The 18,770-nt window shown below is 38.6% G+C and overlaps 1 protein-coding gene across 2 annotated transcripts in view; it reads left to right on the top strand.

Annotated features, from left to right (window-relative positions):
• Positions 1-15,547, top strand: part of TM7SF3 (transmembrane 7 superfamily member 3) — a 41,539-nt gene extending 25,992 nt beyond the window's left edge. Inside the window, exons 7-13 of one of the 2 annotated variants that reach the window (XR_012921466.1) lie at positions 3,795-3,881; positions 5,928-6,008; positions 7,212-7,364; positions 10,903-11,000; positions 11,590-11,752; positions 13,354-14,709; positions 14,825-15,547. Coding sequence is in view for 1 of the 2 variants with exons in the window: in XM_076007548.1 (XP_075863663.1) it covers positions 3,795-3,881; positions 5,928-6,008; positions 7,212-7,364; positions 10,903-11,000; positions 11,590-11,752; positions 13,354-13,616 (845 nt within the window). In the remaining variant the exon portion in view is untranslated. Of the gene's footprint in view, positions 1-3,794; positions 3,882-5,927; positions 6,009-7,211; positions 7,365-10,902; positions 11,001-11,589; positions 11,753-13,353 lie in introns of both variants that reach the window. The other variant, XM_076007548.1, reaches the window with a different exon arrangement.
• Positions 15,548-18,770: the final 3,223 nt, after the last annotated feature.

Consider the following 18,770-nt stretch of genomic DNA (forward strand, 5'->3'; position numbering starts at 1 on the left):
AGCCTGACTGGAGTATGTTCAAGAACAAATAGGAGGACAGAAATTGGAGAAAGTGTTCAGATAGCTGTTTAAAGGAGTTTTGCTCTAAAGAATAAAGTCTGTTGTGTTTAAGCCAGGGATTAGGGTTCTTTCCTTCTGCTAGAGCTATAGCCCACTGTTGAAGAAAAAAGAAAAAATCAGTGGCACTTGTTAAATAAAGCAAAGTGAGGAAGACTTTATTCAGGGTGTAGGGAGAGTATTGCAATGGGTACAGGGACCGCTGCAATGGAGTTTGGCAGTGGTGGAGAGTGATTGGGCTCAACTCCTAACACAGCATTGGGCAAGTGGAATTTATAGCCAAGGAGCAGGGTAGGGGTCAGTGGGTGGAAAATTACTAAGAGGAAACGTCGGGGGTTATGGGGATTCCGTCTAAGCCGATGTAACAGGGTTCCTACAGAAGACAGGCCAGGGTGATCAGACATCACCTGGGGGATGATGGCGGATGAGGAACCTGATCAGATATCAAGTGTGATCAGATATTGAGGGTGGGGGTTTCCGGCTAAACTTGCATATCAGAGTTCTTGCTGAAAGTGGATTTTACAGGCATGTGTACAGATGGGCCTAGGAGAAGGTTCAGGAGCCTGGCTAAAGTTTGGCTAAGGATACTCTTTGCAACTTCCCAGTTTTTCCGTGCTATCCACACTCAAGATCCTTGAGAGATACGATGCAAGTGACCTAGGCGGATTAAGTTCTGTGGTTTTAACTGATGGACTGACTCGTGTCTGGGTTCCTCCGTTTCTTCCCTTGAACCCTTCACACTAGAGCCCCTTCTAATCAGAAAGGTCCCTGGGCCCTGGCTGAGGAGATGGAGATCTCTGATCCAGTTGTTCTTCTGCCCAAAGTCGAACCCTCCTAGTGCTATCAGACCTATTGTTACTTTCATGTTCAAGTTCAGGGAGTACCAGAGTGATTTTCCTGAGCTTGGAGGAGGGAGGATATATCCACCTTGCCTTTGAACTAAAACCTTGGCCTGTGTATCATAACCGCTAGTGTTACTGTGATGGTTAAAAGCACTCTAAACTTTGGCTTTCTCTTGTCTTATTCCATTCGCTCTTCATTGCCCCAAAAGTGACTGCCTATTCTGTCTCTTGTGTTATAGTATTTCTAGATTCTACTTTTTATGGAACCTTCCCTATTCTCTGATTTTACTTATTGTTGTTTTTTAGAGACAGTGTCATGCTCTGGCACCCAGGCTGGAATGCAGTGGTGTAATCACAGCTCATTATAACCTTGAACTCCTGGGCTTAAGCAGTCCCCCCTCCTCAGCTTCCCAAGTAGCTGGGCCTACATGTGTGCCACCACGCTCTGCCTAATCTTTTTAAAAAAAAATTTTTGTAGAAGCGGGGTCCTGCTGTGTTGCCCAGGCTGGTCTCGAATTTCTAGGCTCAAGCAGTCCTCCTTCCTTGGCCTCCCAAAGTGCTGGGATTACAGGCGTGAGCTACTGCACCCGGCCTCTGATTTTACTTGTATAATTTTTTCTCCACCTCCTTCTGTTCCTTCTCTACCTTCTCTGCCTGCCTTCTTGGTGCTGTGATAAGAGATTCTATTTAGTTTCTTCTGTTGTCATGGAAGAATATCTAACTGTGTGTGTCAATTTTTATTGGGTTGGAAGACCTTGCTACCTTGGTGCTTGTACTTGTTGAAAACTTCTACCAGATTTTCATTTGAAGAAATCATCCCTGTGAACTTAATGTTTTTGGTGTAAAAATTAAATCCTAGAACAGAGTCAACCACAGGTCTGAAATAAACAGAATGTGGTGTTTTTATCTTTTGTTTAATCTTTTGGGTTCCTCATTCTCAGAAAGGCTGATTTGTAGGTATATATTATACCCTGCAAATTCTGGTCTTCCATCTCTTGTTTTTTATTTAGGTGTATGTGTTCATGGTATCTCCATCTGAGCTCTTAAATATTTCAATGTGTTTTGATTTGTGGCAGGTTTGCAACATTTTTCACATGAGATTGTATAGCCTGAGCAAGAGCGAGACCCCGTCTCTACTATAAATATAAAGAAATTAATTGGCCAACTAATATATATAGAAAAAATTAGCCAGGCGTGGTAGCGCATGCCTGTAGTCCCAGCTACTAGGGAGGCTGAGGCAGGAGGATTGCTTGAACCCAGGAGTCTGAGGTTGCTATGAGCTAGGCTGACGCCATAGCACTCACTCTAGCCTGGGCAACAAAGCGAGACTCTGTCTCAAAACAAAAACAAACAAACAAAAAAACAAGTACCATCACATTTAATATTTAATACAAATGTACAGCTTATTAAAGAGAAAAACATGCTTACTAAATTTACCACCCTCTTGACTCCTTCAAGATAAACAAAAGAAAATAATCCCTGATTTAAAAATAAAACATCTATACAATCTCATGTGAAAAATGTTGCAAACCTGCCACAAATCAAAACACATTGAAATATTTAAGAGCTCAGATGGAGATACCATGAACACATACACCTAAATAAAAAACAAGAGATGGAAGACCAGAATTTGCAGGGTATAATATATACCTACAAATCAGCCTTTCTGAGAATGAGGAACCCAAAAGATTAAACAAAAGATAAAAACACCACATTCTGTTTATTTCAGACCTGTGGTTGACTGCTGTTCTAGGATTTAATTTTTACACCAAAAACATTAAGTTCACAGCACTCCGGAGGCCGAGGCGGGCGGATTGCTCAGGCTGGTTTACGAACTCCTGATCTTGAGCAATCCGCCAGCCTCGGCCTCCCGGAGTGCTAGGATTACAGGCATGAGCTACCACAGCCGGCCAAATGTGATGGTACTTGTATTTAAGTAGGATTAGGGATTCATTGACATCATGAAGCATATTGTGTTTTATTGTTGGTTATAATGCAACATTTTCCCCAAAGCAATATGTATAATTGATAAGATTGGCAGCAATTTGTATATATGTGATTTATAAGTGTAATATATGTTCTTTATTTTTATGTGAGTTTTGGTTAATAAAAAATTTATTTTATTGTGAAACTCCAATGAACCTCCATATACCAATTATCCAGGCTTAACAGTTTGGGTTCATGGCCATGATCATGTTTCAGCTACACTCCTATCTGCTTCTCTGCCTTTCCACCCTTTTTTTTTATCACTGGATTATTTTAAAGCAAATCCCTGGTCATTATTTTACTGAAGTATTTCAGTATGTATATATTAATAACACTTAAACTAAAGTGTTATTTAAAACGAATAGAACCACAGTATCCTTAACTCAATTTTCAATTAAAAATATCAAAGATAATTCCTTAATAGCCAGAGTTTATTTTTCTCCAGTCATCTCAATTGTTTTCCACAATTTGTTTGAGTAATGTTTCAAATGTCTATACATTGTATTTAGTTGTATGTTTTAAATATGTTTTGATCCATATCCTCCACCCTTTTTTCCCTTGCAGTTTATTTTTTGAAGAAACAGAATTATTTGTTTCAAATCTCTGCTCCTCTCCCTTCCCTGCAAGACTATGTCATAGGAAGTGTTACATATCTCTGTCAGCAAGCATGCATTGCCTCTTTTTGTTATAGCAGTAGCTGCTGTTGATTTTTGTTGCCTGCATGGATTCATTCACCAGCAGTGGCAAGGATATTTTTAAGATAAATTTATAATATACATGTATGTCATGTATATTATATGAATAAGTCATTGTCAGTTCACTTTGCTTTTTTCATAAACGCTGGTCTACTAATTCAATACGAAGTATCAAGTTGGATGTATTATCCACTAAATTTTCATTATTTTTTAGGAAGAGTATCTACCAAAGTGTTCTTCACTCTTTTTGCCCTGCTTGGTTTCTTCATTTGTTTCTTTGGACACAGATTCTGGAAAACAGGTAATATGTCTGGTATAGTTGCTGTTTACATTTCTTGTCGTCTTTTAAATGCTGCTGGGGAATTTATGACCTGTAAGGAGAGTAAGCACCCACTTATCTCTGCTATCTTCTTCCTTACCTCTGCTATCTTCATACATTTGTGGCTGGGTTTTTTCAGTAACGATTCTACTGAGTTGCTCTGCATTTTTTTCCTTTTCTTTCAACAGCGAAGTGCCTGCCTCTTATTAAGAGGGGAATAAAATTTGGTTTGTACAGTTGTCTTCTTCAATTGCTAGTTGACTGAAGACAACTGAGACTGGAAATCGGGGTGTCTGTGTAAAAATAGGTGTGGATTTGGGTGCTGGTGATTGACTTGGTTTCATACGAATCAGGCCATAGGGCTGCAGTGTTATGTTGAGGTCGACATGTCTGCTCAGACCTGGGAGGTTCAGATGCCAACGGGAACTCTAGAACTCACATCAGTGAAACATAGTGGGAGAGCAGAATATAAATCATTACCACTAAATTGGTTTGAATTCCTAGAGCTGCCTTTTATATAACTTATGTTTTCAATTCCTAAAAAAAGAAAAAATGCTTATTTAATCAATAATAATCAATAACTGATCATCAAGGGTAAATATAATCCTGATCTAATAAAGCTCTTTGAACTTGTGTTAATAAATTGTTTGAAACAGAAACTCCTTTTCCTCTATTATGACACTTTTTTCTTGATTAATTGGGAAGACAGTATTGTGAAGAATATTTAATACCTTAAAGTATAGAATGATTCTTTTTTTTTTTTTTTTTTGAGATAGTGTCTCACTCTGTTGCATGAGCTGTAGTGCACTGATGTATGTCATCATAGTTCACTGCAACCTCAAACTCCTGGGCTTAAGTTATCTTGCTGCCTCAGCCTCCCAAGTAGCTGGGACTACATGCAGGCATCTTCATGCCTGGTTAATTTTTTTTGTTTGTTTTTTTTGTAGAAAGGAGGTCTCACTTTTGCCCAGGGTGGTCTCAAACTCTTGGCCTCAAGTGATCTTTCCTCTTGGCGTCCCAAAGTGCTAGGATTACAGGTGTGAGCCACTGTATCTAGCTGTCAAAATTTAGAATGATTCTATAACAAAGAATTTAATTGCTAAGTTGTGGGTAAGGTCCCAAAGATATTGCCAGTTTCTATTTATTTATTTATTTTTGAGACCAGTTCTTGCTATGTTGCCTAGGCTGGAGTTCAGTGGCTGTTCACAGGTGCAGTCATAACACATTGTAGCTTTGAGCTCTTGGGCTCAAGTGATCCTTCTGTTTCAGCCTCCTGAGTAGCTGGGACTACAGGCTCCAGCCACCACACTCAGATCTCAGGTTTTTTTTTTTCATGTAGATATATATCATTTTATATATATCGAAATTGAGATACAGTACAAATACTATGAATAACAACTGAGGAGAACATAAGAAAATAGGTAGAGCTATGTCCTCCATAATCAGAATTAGGCTTATTTGTGGGAACAAAATTATCTGTATGCTTGCATTACCAAGTATTTTAGTGGATGAAGATAATGATTGATTATTCATTCTAAATAGGAAAGGATGAATTAAAAGAAAATATAAATGTCACATTTTGCTTTAGAATACTTTATTTTTTGTTTTTTGTTTTTTGCCTTTCTAATTTCATTTTTGTTTATGTAACTCTTGAAATTTAGTTTATAATTCCAGATCAAACACAAGTGACAGACGTCCTATTCTTGTTTTAAGTACAAAATATAAATATATTAAACTGAGCTGTGAAATTAACAGTAACAATTTAATAATTGAAACTGACCTATATACAATAAGTATATCCTATAGTTAATACTTTAATATTGTGTCTATCTAATAATAATTATTCCCAATGACTTCTAAATGTCTTTTGCCTTTAGATAATTATTTTTCTTCTCCAAATGCCATAATGCATAAATTTTAGGAGCTTATGCATGTACTTGTAGATTAGATACTTAAATTGCATTGTAAAAAGGGTGCCTGACCATATCTTGTTTTGCTTTTTTCCTTTTCTGGTGGTTTGCTACTTAGAATTATTCTTCATAGGATTTATCTTCTTGGGATTCTTCTTTTATATACTGATTACAAGACTGACACCCATTAAGTATGATGGTAAGTGAAAATTATATAGTTTAATTGGATGTTAAAAAGGAAGATGATGTTTACACTCCACCTTTCCTTCCCGTTTGACCTGTATTGTGTGTGATATCCTATTACGTATGCAAAATAATGGGTGTCCTATGCTCTCAATATCTTTTCTAACTCATTCTGACCTCCTATTCTGGTTTTTTTTTTTTTTTTTTTTTTTATTTATTTTTTTAATTTTGGCATATTATGGGGGTACAGATTTTAAGGTTTCAATAAATGCCCATTTCCCCCCTCCCCCCAAAAGTCTGAGTCTCCATCATGACCATCCCCCAGATGGTGCACATCTCACTCATTATGTATGTATATACCCACCCCCCTCCCCCCTCCCCCCCTATTCTGGGTTTTTAATCTGCATGGTGAATTACTTGGTACTTAAGGAAATGAAGGGCCATGTTGGTTATAAACATGTATTCTGGCTATGTGATATATAGAAGACCTGAGATGTACAGCAATCAAATATTAAGATTTTCTTTCTTTTTTTGAGACAGAGTCTCACTTTGTTGCCCAGGCTAGAGTGAGTGCCCTGGCATCAGCAACCTCAATCTCCTGGGCTCAAGCGATCCTCCTGCCCTCAGCCTCCCAAGTAGCTGGGACTACAAGCATGCGCCACCATGCCCGGCTAATTTTTTGTATATATATTTTTAGTTGGTCAATTAATTTCTTTCTATTTTTCTATTTTTTATTTTTCTATTTTATTTTTTATTTTTCTATTTTCTATGTTTCTATTTTTAGTAGAGATGGGGTCTTGCTCAGGCTGGTTTTGAACTCCTGACCTTGAGCAATCCTCCCACCTCAGCCTCTCAGAGTGCTAGGATTACAGGCGTGAGCCACCAAGCCAGGCCCAAATATTAAGATTTTCTTTACCTTGAAAACAACTCCCCCAGCCCTGTCACATTTAACAGAATGCTTGTCATCTTTTCTTCCTCAGTCCCAATTTATTGACAAGCCAAGACTGTCGCTGATCCTTTGAGGTTTAGCTTAGCTCCCTGGCTAGTTTCCACATCTCAGCCCAGCCCCCTCCCTAGAGAGGGCCACTGCATGCCAGCTTCATGGCATCACTAAGGAGCCCTCCCTGCCTGACCTTCAGGAAGGCTAAGGCTGCACTGCAAATGGTATTGTGTGTCTAAAGCACACAGTTGGAAATGTTCGTTTTCTCCCTTTGTACAGTGCGTCTGATTCTGACAGCCATCACTGGAAGCATTGGTGGAATTTTCTTGGTAGCTGTGTGGTGGCGATTTGGAATCCTCACGCTGTGCATGCTGTGTATTGGACTAGTGCTGGGGTTCCTCATCTCATCAGTGACTTTCTTCACTCCACTGGGTAGGAGATGTGTAACTGATGTTTTGGGTGTTCGAGTCGTTGTTTGAAAGACTTTATCGCCTCGTTGGATTTGGATCCTGGGTTGTATACCACCACTTCTCCTGGGGAGTTCTGGAAATCTGCACTGATGCTGTGGCACTTTTAGACAGGGCCAACACAAAGGAGAATCCCCCTTCTTCAAAGGCTCACTGTGCTAGATGAATTATAGACTGTCTTTCAAGGTAGCTTTGTATCTATTTGTCATAAGGGGTGTGTGTTTTCCTTATAATTAATGGAGAAAAAGGGGACTCAATATATGGTAGAACAGGGGTCATTCTTTTTTAAACCCTGGAGCTCTTTTTTATTTTTTTATTTTTTTTATTTATTTATTTTTTTTCATCAGATAAGTGGTTGAGAAAGGAGCTCTTTTTTAAAGTGACTCCTGAACAAAAGCCCAGTATATCTCAGCGGTATCTTTGGCCTGCTCTGATGGCAGCTGAGTTGGGGACCCTGGTGCTTTGTTTCCAATCTTCTCTTATTCCCTCATCCTCCACTCCCACCCTTTGTCCAACCCCACATGTTTCTGAGCTACGTAATTCCCCCAGGGCAGTAGCACAGAGATGGTTGTAGGGTTTTTTGTTGTTTTGAAGTAATTCAATTGCTATCAGTTTTTAAAATCTGTTTAACTTGTAAGTTAACTTGCTTTGCCATTGTACTATAACTTAACAATTGTCAAAAAGGGTGTGTGTGTAGGGGGAAGAGTATTTACATTCCACCATACTCTATTAGGCTGTTTACTCTCTGTGATATGTTTGGTTCTTATATTACAATATTGGGTTAAAGTTGATGGAAACGTTAGATATAAAAACAGCTGTCTCATGAAGCTGTCAGCTCTTGAGAATGTGGGATATAATAGAGTGCAATTCATGTGTCCTTTGGCTCTCTAAAGATGTTTGGTTTTTGTTTGTTTGTTTTTAAGACCTGAGAGAATTGACAACCTGTGTTCACTGACTGTCTGAGGCCCTTTTTTATGACTTTGGCAGACCTATGGCCAAGTATATTCCTCCTGACTCCCTTGCAATAGCCTTTCAGTCTGATGAAAAGTAGTGTTGTTTAGACTTGGCCAAATGACAGATTCACATGCAGGGTGTTTGTTGAAAATACAAATTCAAGGCTCTACTCTAGATGTGCTACATCAACTTAATGGACTTCCCCCTTTATTGTTAATGCTTAGAGGATGGAGGGATCATAAATTAGAATTTCTAAGTAGTTAATGTGCTTTTGATGAGTAGAATGAGCCTAAGTTATGAAGTTAGGAAAAAAAACCTACATGTGCATTCTGTCACTAGGGTCCCTGCTAGCTTATAACCTTGAACAAGGGACTGAAGCTTTCTTTCATCATCTATAGCAGTTGAATACTTTTTGACAAACTACTCCCATTGGTAAAAATAATTTTAGTGTAAACCTTTTCTATCTGTTTATTTATAAACTTTCTCATTGCTCAGGGACAGAGTGATCATCTCCTTAATGCTAGGGGGTACAAACACATTTATATATATAGTTTTTAATTTTTTTTTGAGACAGAGTCTCACTCTGTTACCTTGGCTAGAGTGCTGTGGCATCAGCACAGCTCACAGCAATCTCAAACTCCTGGGCTCAAGCGATCCTTCTGCCTCAGCCTCCCGAGTAGCTGGGACTACAGGGATGCCCACCATGCCCAGCTAATTTTTTCTATATATTTTTGTTGTCCAGTTAATTTCTTTCTATTTTTAGTAGAGATGGGTCTCACTCTTGCTCAGGCTGGTCTCGAACTCCTGAGCTCAAAGGATCCACTCGCCTCGGCCTCCCAGAGTGCTAGGATTAGAGGCGTGAGCCACCGCGCCCAGCCTGTATTTTTAAGCATTAAAATTTGAAAGATATTTGGTTGACCTCTCAGATCTGATTAGATTACTACCATTTCACTTTATGTGGGCAGCAAAGAGTTTATACTCTGAAAGGGTACGTTCTTCACATGCATGCATCTAACTACTATTTTTGATCCCTAGATTTCTTGACTTTTTTTTAAAGCCATGTAGGTATTTTGTGAAGATTAGTATAGTTAAACTGGAGAATATGACCCATACATTCACCTCACTGCAGTATGTTGCAATTGGCTTTCAGAGAATGTGGGGTCCTGAGGTCTGATCTTCTCACCAAGGGACTCCCACTCTGACCAGGATATGTGGGTCTGGAAATGTGGGGCCATTTACAGATGGATGGGATGGTAGTGCTGATGTCAGTAGTAAACAGTAGTCAGGCTGATGTTCTGGTTTTCTAAACTTAATTTATAAAGAGGAGTTTTCAAATATTCATTCTGGGTCACACCAAGGCAGTGATCCCCAACTTTTATGGCACCAGGGACCAGTTTCATGGAAGACAATTTTTCCATGGACTGGCGGGGGAGGGATGGCTTTGGGATGATTCAAGCGCATTACATTTATTGTGCACTTTATTTCTATTATTATTATATTGTTATTTGCCACTCACTGATAGAGTTTTGGTATGAGTCTGCAAGCAATTAATTTATGGTCTCTGTGCAGTCCAACCTCTCTGCGAATGATAATCTGTATTTGCAGGCACTCCCCAGCACTAGCATCACCGCCTCAGTGCAACCCCAGACCATCAGGCTTTAGATTCTCATAAGGAGTGTGCAGCCTAGATCCCTCACATGCACAGTTTACAGTAGGGTTTGGGCTCCTATGAGAACCTAATGCCACCACTGATCTGACAGGAGGTGGAACTTAGGTGGTGATGGGGGCAATGGGGAGTGGCTGTAAATACAGATGAAGCTTCCCACTGACCCACTGCTCACCTCCTGCTGTTCGGCCAAGTTCCTAACAGGCCACAGACCAGTATCACTCCGCAGCCCCAGGGTTGGAGACTGCAGCCCTAAGATAATGCTGCGTTTTTGGAATCTAGCAGAAGGAGAAGGGTTTGGCAGGAGCAGATAAGTGGTTAGTCCTTGTCTTTCCTGATGCATGAGGAAGTCACATCTTACAGTGTGCAGTGGCTTGGCAGGGTGTGCTTTAATGGTAAAAATCTATTAAATGGGTTTGCTGCTTATATCCGGCTCATACCTCAACTCTGAATGCCTTTTACTTGTATTTTTTATTCTGCAGTACAAAATCATGAAATCATAGACATTGAGAGCTAGAAAGGGTGATTTAGAGCTTAGAGACAATATAACTCAATCTTCTCATTTTATGAGTTAGGAAACAGAGGCCCAGGGTCATAGAATAGAACAGCTTAGACTACTCCAGCCTCTTCTAATTATCCTGTTTAATAAGTGCAGAGCATTTACCTGCTTGATTTCCCTGCCCTCCACCCCCACCTTCTAATCCTTCAAAGAAGATTATATTGACAGTTAAATGAAGAAAATCAGAATTCATTTCTAGTTGCCAACATATTTACTGGTTGTTGCTTTAAACCTTCAGTGTATGTCTGTGGTCAGATATTGAGGAAATGAAATTTAACTTGGTGAACCTGTTGTTTACTCTTGGTTTCTCTTTGCTTTTTTCAGGAAACTTAAAGGTTTTTCGTGATGATGGTGTGTTTTGGGTGGCTTTCTCTGGTATAGTTATCCTCATTCCAGTAGTTTTCGTGGGCTGCCTAAGAATAGTAAGTGTTTCATTAGAGTTAGTTTTATTCATTGTTATTGTCTGTGCCTTCAGCTGATCGCTTGTTGCATCACTTTACATGTTTTATTCCCTGGGGAGGGCTGTATGATTTTCTGTATCCAATGACTGCTTCTAAATAGCCTTGTTACTATGAAAGCAAAGAAAGTTCTATTTATGATTATCACAGATTTTTCATCAAATGGAGCATCACTATAGATAAGCTTTTAACAGTGGGAGTAGACAAGGTAGTGTAATGACCTGATGGGTCATTACTTCCAGCTGTCTCTCCAGAAGAACATTTCTTCCTCTGATTAGATGTTGGTATTGAAGTTCCTTCACTTGGAAGACATTTTCCATAATATTTGGATAAGCTAAACTGTGTTTTAAGAACTCACTGTGGATGTCAAAGGCTGTTTTCAGGTTATTGAAAGATAACTGGTAATGTTTATTCAGCTCCAACGCTTGGTCTGGTCTCTTTTCATGTGCCCCGAGGGAGCAGAAGTGCTTCCCTGTGATTGAGGCGTGACAAGAGTTAGAAACTATACTTGTTCTACCCGGGATGACGCCTAAACGCTTTCACTCTTCCACAGCTGAGCATACTGACCTGTGGAGTCGTGGGCTCCTATTCGGTGGTTTTGGCTGTTGACAGTTACTTGTACACAAGCCTCTCTCACATCACTTTGAACGTACTCAGGAGAGCACTCAACGAGGATTTCCACAGCACTTTCACAAATGTGCCTTTTCAAACGAATGGTAAGACTAATGGTAAATTTGAAAACTAGAGTGACAGTCCAGTGGGAGTCTTGGCCTACCTATGCAAACAAGAGCACTTGGTAACTAGACTGAAAGGAAGTCATCTGGGACAAAAGGAGGAAATACACCATATGGTGATATGAGAGCACTCTGTTAATAACTTATCAAATAAGCTAAGAATTTCAATTTTTTTTTTTTTTTGAGACAGAGTCTCGCTTTGTTGCCCAGGCTAGAGTGAGTGCCGTGGCGTCAGCCTAGCTCACAGCAACCTCAAACTCCTGGCTCAAGCAATCCTCCTGCCTCAGCCTCCCAAGTAGCTGGGACTACAGGCATTCGCCACCATGCCCGGCTAATTTTTTGTATATATTAGTTGGCCGATTAATTTCTTTCTATTTATAGTAGAGACGGGGTCTTGCTCTTGCTCAGGCTGGTTTCGAACTCCTGACTTCGAGCAATCCGCCCGCCTCGGCCTCCCAGAGAGCTAGGATTACAGGGGTGAGCCACCGCGCCTGGCCAGAATTTCAATTTTTAAGGTGAAGTTCATACTTCTAAAAACCTACTAAATGAATTTTGTTAAGAAATTTCTAAGCCAGGATTATTTCTCAGTTGGGAGAAAAATGTAAGGATGTTTGACACCTTACCAAGTGGGGGTGGGATGAGGGATGAGAATGACAACCTGACTTAATTTTTAAGTTATTCCCTTGTTTCCCTCCTCTGATTAAGCATGCAGTTTGGTAGTTGGAAGTGAAAGTGATTTTCAATTAGTAAATGTCATTTCTTCAATTGTAATAATGGAGAGATTTCCTACTAAGTTTTTGAAGAAAAAAATGACTACCACATTAAATGTTCACAAAGATTGTAAGATTTGTTGATTTCAGAAATATTAAAATGTGAAGGGTAGAAAAGCAAGTCTTAGAATTGAAGATAATGTCATATATTTGTGATTATTATAAAATTTTTAGGGCAAATCTTTCCCACCACCATTCAGAGCTTTCCCTTTGGATACGAAGTTGATGGTAAAGACTTTGAAATCCATATGACTTGGAAGTTTTAAGTACAAGACAGTATTTTGCCAAGCCTTTTACTAGAAGCTCAGTATGATTTATTGAATCTTTTCATCCATTCCTCTACCTACTCTGTATGAGTGAAGTAGGGTCCCGTATAGAGTGGAGTAGGAAAGAAACAAACATAGTGGTATCTAATGTTCCGTGATGTACACATGTAAAGTATAACTAGATCACCACCTTCTTCCTCCAACCCTCCTCTGGAAAAACATACAACTGTGCCTGCAGGCACTGGTCACATAATGTTGGAATGCTAAGGATCCAAACCACCAATTCTTTTACAACCTGTTTGGACATTTTTAAGATGCCTGTAATAGAAAATTTCTAGCTTCAAAAGACTGCAGCTTCCCCACTGATTCCTTGGTTTGTAGGTGAGGAAATACATGTATGTTTGGACTAACTTCCCAGATAGTCTATTAAAAAGGAAGATACAGATTTAGTCTATGAAGGGTTGTGTTATTATATATTAGGTTTGAAAATACTAGAGTTCAAACTGTGCTTTTCTACTGTTTTTTTTTTTTTTTTTTTTTTTTTTAGACTTTATTATCCTGGCAGTATGGGGGATGCTGGCTGTAAGTGGAATTACATTACAGATTCGAAGAGAAAGAGGGCGACCTTTCTTTCCTCCCCACCCGTACAAGTTATGGAAGCAAGAAAGAGAGCGCAGAGTTACCAACATTCTGGACCCCAGCTACCACATTCCTCCATTGAGAGAGAGGCTCTATGGCCGATTAGCCCAGATCAAAGAGCTCTTCCAGAAGGAACAGCCAGCTGGAGAGAGAACACCTCTGCTTATGTAGATGCCCAGGAACTTGGTCTGTGTGCCTCTGCTTTCGTGTTTATGCCCAGGCTGCTTCCGTCTAAGAAGAGATCAGGCATATATCTGTGCTTTGCATGATATTATGGTGTCTTTAATGATAGATGGTTAAGGGTATGCTAGAGAATTAGGATGATTTTAAGAGAGAGAATGAGAAACATGACCCAAAATTTGGTGGTAGGGAGGCTTTCCCTTATCTCCAGATACTTGAGAAATTAAACATTTTGGTTTACAAATATATGATCAACTTATTCCATTAAATAGAGACACTAAAAATATTAAAAAACAGTGATTGATTCTCTTGCGAAGCCCTAGTGTTTCTTTTTATAACTCCTTGAACAAATCTCTCACCTGATTTCTGTCTGAACATGGAGAGGGATGGGTTTATTTAAGTGTTATACTGAATCTTTATTTGCCACCATGTTTGGAGATTTAGGGATTTGATACTGGGCATTTAAACTTCAAAATACGAAAAGAGAAGTAACTTATTTTCTTACTAAAAGCAGTCTGATTACTTAGTGGCATGTCTGTCTTAATACCATACATTATCAAATAGGCATACCGTTTTTTGTGGGTTTCAGTATTTTAAAAATTTTTAATTGTGACAAAATACACATAAAAATTTACCATCTTATTCATTTTTAAGTGTACAATTCAGTAGGTTCCCTTTGTTTTTGTCTTTTATTGCTTAAAATGGTGATTTAAATAGCTAAGTTATTTGAAGATAGTTCAATTTATATAGATAAATAGAACTTTTATGTGGATGATTTATTTATACTCCAAAATAATGGCACTCTTTCTTTCAAGGCCTTTTAAAATAGTGTTGACAGGTGATCTTCAAATTGCATTAGATGACATATAGATTATGTTTGTTTTTTAGGAAACAAGTTGACCCCTACCTTAATCTATATGCTGTTAACAAGGAAACCTTGAAAAATTTTGCATTTCATAGTTCATTCTTTCTGCTAAATTAGCTGTTAGCATGGGGGTAAAATGCAATTTTTAGTAATTTCAGTGTGAAGCTTTTGTGCCATCTATGTTTTAAAGTGGCGAGGAAGGTGTCAAAAAGGATTCAGGTGTTTAGTGTGCTGCTTTTAATTAGGCCCTTGGATTCCATGAGGGGCATCCCCTCAGTTTTGACACCCTTGTTTCACTATAAGAAAGCACCTGGTTGTGTCAAAAAGGATTCAGGTGTTTAGTGTGCTGCTTTTAATTAGGCCCTTGGATTCCATGAGGGGCATCCCCTCAGTTTTGACACCCTTGTTTCATTATAAGAAAGCACCTGGTTGCCCCGGGCTGCATACCTACTGGTCATGGCCTTTTCTCAATCAGCTGTCAGGGTGCTGAATTGTGAGCTGGTGACTCGGACAGGCCTGAGTGATATTAAGATTGGTGAGATGGTTGTTGCACACATATTTGTGAGTTAACCACTATTTAAATGATGCTGCTTGTTAGAGTTTTCTCAAAGTACAGTAGATTTTTGATATTTCAGGTAATTGGGAAAATCTTTAACTTTGAAAAGTGTTCTGGGCAGGATAAAACAAAATTTAAAAATAGAAAACAAATCATTTTTGCTTTGAAAAATTCAATGCAGGTGTCAATTTACAATTTATTCTGTTATCTTTACTGTCTATAACTTCAGTAACACTTAAACTTGATGAAAAAATGTTTTTTTATAATTTGCTGTAGAGACTCTGGCTTCTGCTGTACCTTTGTACATTCTAACAAAGTTCTGTGGGATGTTTGTGAGTTATTTTCTGTACCATCAGAATGCACTGCCAGTGAAGACTGTAAAGGGAGAACACACCTTTTTGGAGGAAAGATACAAAAAAACTGTTTAAACTTTTTCATGATCATTTGTGATAAAAAGCCAGTTTGTATGGTTTTTATAATAAATACCTATTTTGGAAAAAAGCTAAAAAGCCTCATTATTATAATATTTTTATAAAACTTTTCACTGATTCTATTTGTACCATAGCAATAAGACATGAGAACAGTTTCATAGCTATAAAATAATTATTTAATCTGAACAATTTCATTTTTTTAAAAATCAGTTAAAGATAACTGAAATTACAGGAAATGAAGAAATCTGGGGCCATGTGCTAACATTTATATTCTTTCTTAAAAGGAAAGCTGATTCCTTCTAGTGAATTAATTTGAGTTGGTGTTATTAGCACTTCAGGTGTGTTAAACTGAAGAAAACTAGCAGTATCATGGGGAAACCTGTTAAACTATTCTTTAAATGTTTTCAGAAAATTCCGATTAGCCTGTTATAGGTTAGCTACCAGGTTGCCAAACTACACTAGCTAAATATTACTATAGGTCAATTGAGTTTTCAATAGCCGGTGGAATAAAAAACTGATTCTAACATAGAAATTGCTAGAATATTAGTCCTGGAAAGGACGTTAGATGTCACGCTCTCTGACCTCTTATATGACAGCTAAGATAATTCTTGACCAAGGAGTTAATTATATGAAGTCATAGAGTTAGCTAATAACAACGCCCAGACCCAAACTGAGATGCCTGACTCCCTGTGCACATGTGCTTACAGCCTTGTCACGATGAAGATGTAACTGATTATTTTAAATTTTCTTCTGCAAATTGATAAGGTGTTCCTAATGTTAATATTTATTGCTACGATCTCTCCTTTTGGAAATTATTAATTTTACACAGTGAAAACAAGTTTTTCCAAGTTAATTCAGGTCACCGGCCATTATTTCTTTTAAATTACTGGTACATAATCTATCCATAAATATCTCTACAGCAGCATTTGTATAGATCTTTTTGGTATAAGCTTCTCCTTGATGATGTACTTAATACTTGTTAGTAACATTCATTAAAACCCACAGTTCTTGGGTCTAATTTCTTGACAACTAGGCCTTGCCCTGGGGCTCAGTCTTGTTGGGAGGGCAGCTACCTGTGTTTCCCTTTGTTATAGACTGAACTGTGTCCCCCCCACTCCAAATCAATAAATTTAAGCCCTAATCCCTGACACCTTGGAATGTGACTGTGTTTGGAAATAGGGCCTTTAAAGAGATTTAAATTGCAGCCATTAGGGTAAACCCTAGTCCAATCTAACTGGGTGCCCTTATAGAGGAAGAGAAGACATACAGGGAAACACCAGGGGCTTGTGCTCACGGAGGAAGGACCATTTGAAGAGGCAGCAAGAAGTCTCAGAGGAAACCAGCCCTCCTGGCACCCTGATCATGGATGACCAGCCCCAAGAACTGAGAAAATCACTTCTGTTATTTAAGCCCCCCAGCCTGTGGTATTTTGTTACGGCAGCCCTAGCAAAGTAATACACTTTGCAGATCCTTTTTACCTTGATTGTTAATTGAAATGCCTATTGGCATTTGGTTACTGTATTTTCAGGGACCACTCTTTATGAGATTGACATAAAGAAAGGTTCAAGTTAGTGGAAAATCTGGACTTATTCACGGACTACCAGGTAATCATTACACTGGGGAGATTGGCAGGTCTAGACCAAGCTATATCAGTACAAGAGGCAAAATTAAAAAAAACAAACAATGAAAACTAGTTTTTGACTCGGATATCACCTTTACTCATTCAATAAATATTTAAGTTCTTATGTGGCAGGCATTGCCTTAGGTACTAGGAAGGTGACAATGAAGGCATGGTCTTCAATCTGAGGGATTAGAGAGTAATGAGTCAAACAGACACTAGTTACACAAAAGTATAGGTATAATATGCAATGAAAATTATAATAGGGTGGGAGTAGAATCTGGGATGCCAGGGAAGAATTCCTTGAGGAAGTGACATTTAAGCTGAAACTTGGAGGTATGTAGGAGTAGCCAAACCATAAACAAAAGCCTGTTTAGGAGTCTGGCCTTTGGACACCTTAAGCCTGAAATGTCTCTTTGACAGTCACAGTTGCATGAGTCTGGAATTGAGAGGTTTACAAGAACTGTAAATGTGGGAATCATCCAGCATACATGTGCTATTAGGTCATTAAATATGAAAAGTCTGATTTTGAATCAAAAGTTTAGTTTGTTATATATCAAACAAGAAGCAGTACAATTAATCAAAGTATTTGCATAAACTATCAACACAGTTTTGCCATCTTTGCTGTACCTTGCTTATGCCAGCAGCGAAGAAGCCTGGAGAGCAAGTGGTGATGAAATAATGAAAGGTATTTTCTACAACTTGTTGAGAATTGAATATATTTCCTTTCAAGAAGTGGTCCAAATCCTGGAAGAAATGGTAGTCAGTTGGTGTGAGGCCTGGTGAATATGGTAGATGACAGAGTTTCCAAGTCCAGCTTCTGTAGTTTGAGGAACATTGTTTTTTGTGACATGTGGTCTTGCAAGAGGATTGGCCTGTCTCTATTGACCAATCTCGGCTGCAAGTATCCTCATCATTTCATCCAATTAATTACAGTAGACATATGCTGTAATCAATTTACCAAGTTTTCCATAAAGCTGTAGTGTATAATACCAGCGCTGGACCACCAAACACCATTAGCTTTTTTGGATGAATATTTGGTTTTGGACTGTATTTTGGCATTCATCTTTCCATTGTGCCCAATGCTTGTGACTATCAAAAAGAATCCATTTTTCATCACATGTAACAATACAGTGCAGAAATGGTTCACTTTTATGTTGTGATAGCAAAGAAAGGCAAGCTTCAAGATGATTTCTCTTCTGATGCTCATTTAATTCATGCGGAACCCATCTAATCCAGCTTCTTCACCTTGCTGATTTGTTTCAAATGGTCCAATATTGTTGGAACAGTAACGTCAAACCTTGCTGCTAATTCATATCTAGATTAAGATGGATTCGCTTCCACTGCAGCTTTCAACTCATCATTGAGTTGACCTTGGTCTCAGGTTACCCACATGCCTCATTTTCAAGATTCAAAATCACCAGAATGGAACTTCTCAAACCATTAGCGTCCTGTGTATTCATTAGCCATATCCTTCCCAAACACTTCGTTGATATTTCGAGCTGTCTGCATTGTATTGGTTCTATGACAGAACTCATATTTGAAAATAACACGAATTTTTGACTTATCCATGGTTTCACAAAAATTGCTCTAAAAAAAATTTGAAAGATAATCACAGGCCAAAATGTGTGTCTGAAAGAATGAGGATGTACCTTCACAATATAAAAAAAAACAA

The sequence above is a fragment of the Microcebus murinus genome, chromosome 10 (assembly GCF_040939455.1).
Source record: "Microcebus murinus isolate Inina chromosome 10, M.murinus_Inina_mat1.0, whole genome shotgun sequence".
Taxonomy (NCBI): Eukaryota; Metazoa; Chordata; class Mammalia; order Primates; family Cheirogaleidae; genus Microcebus; species Microcebus murinus.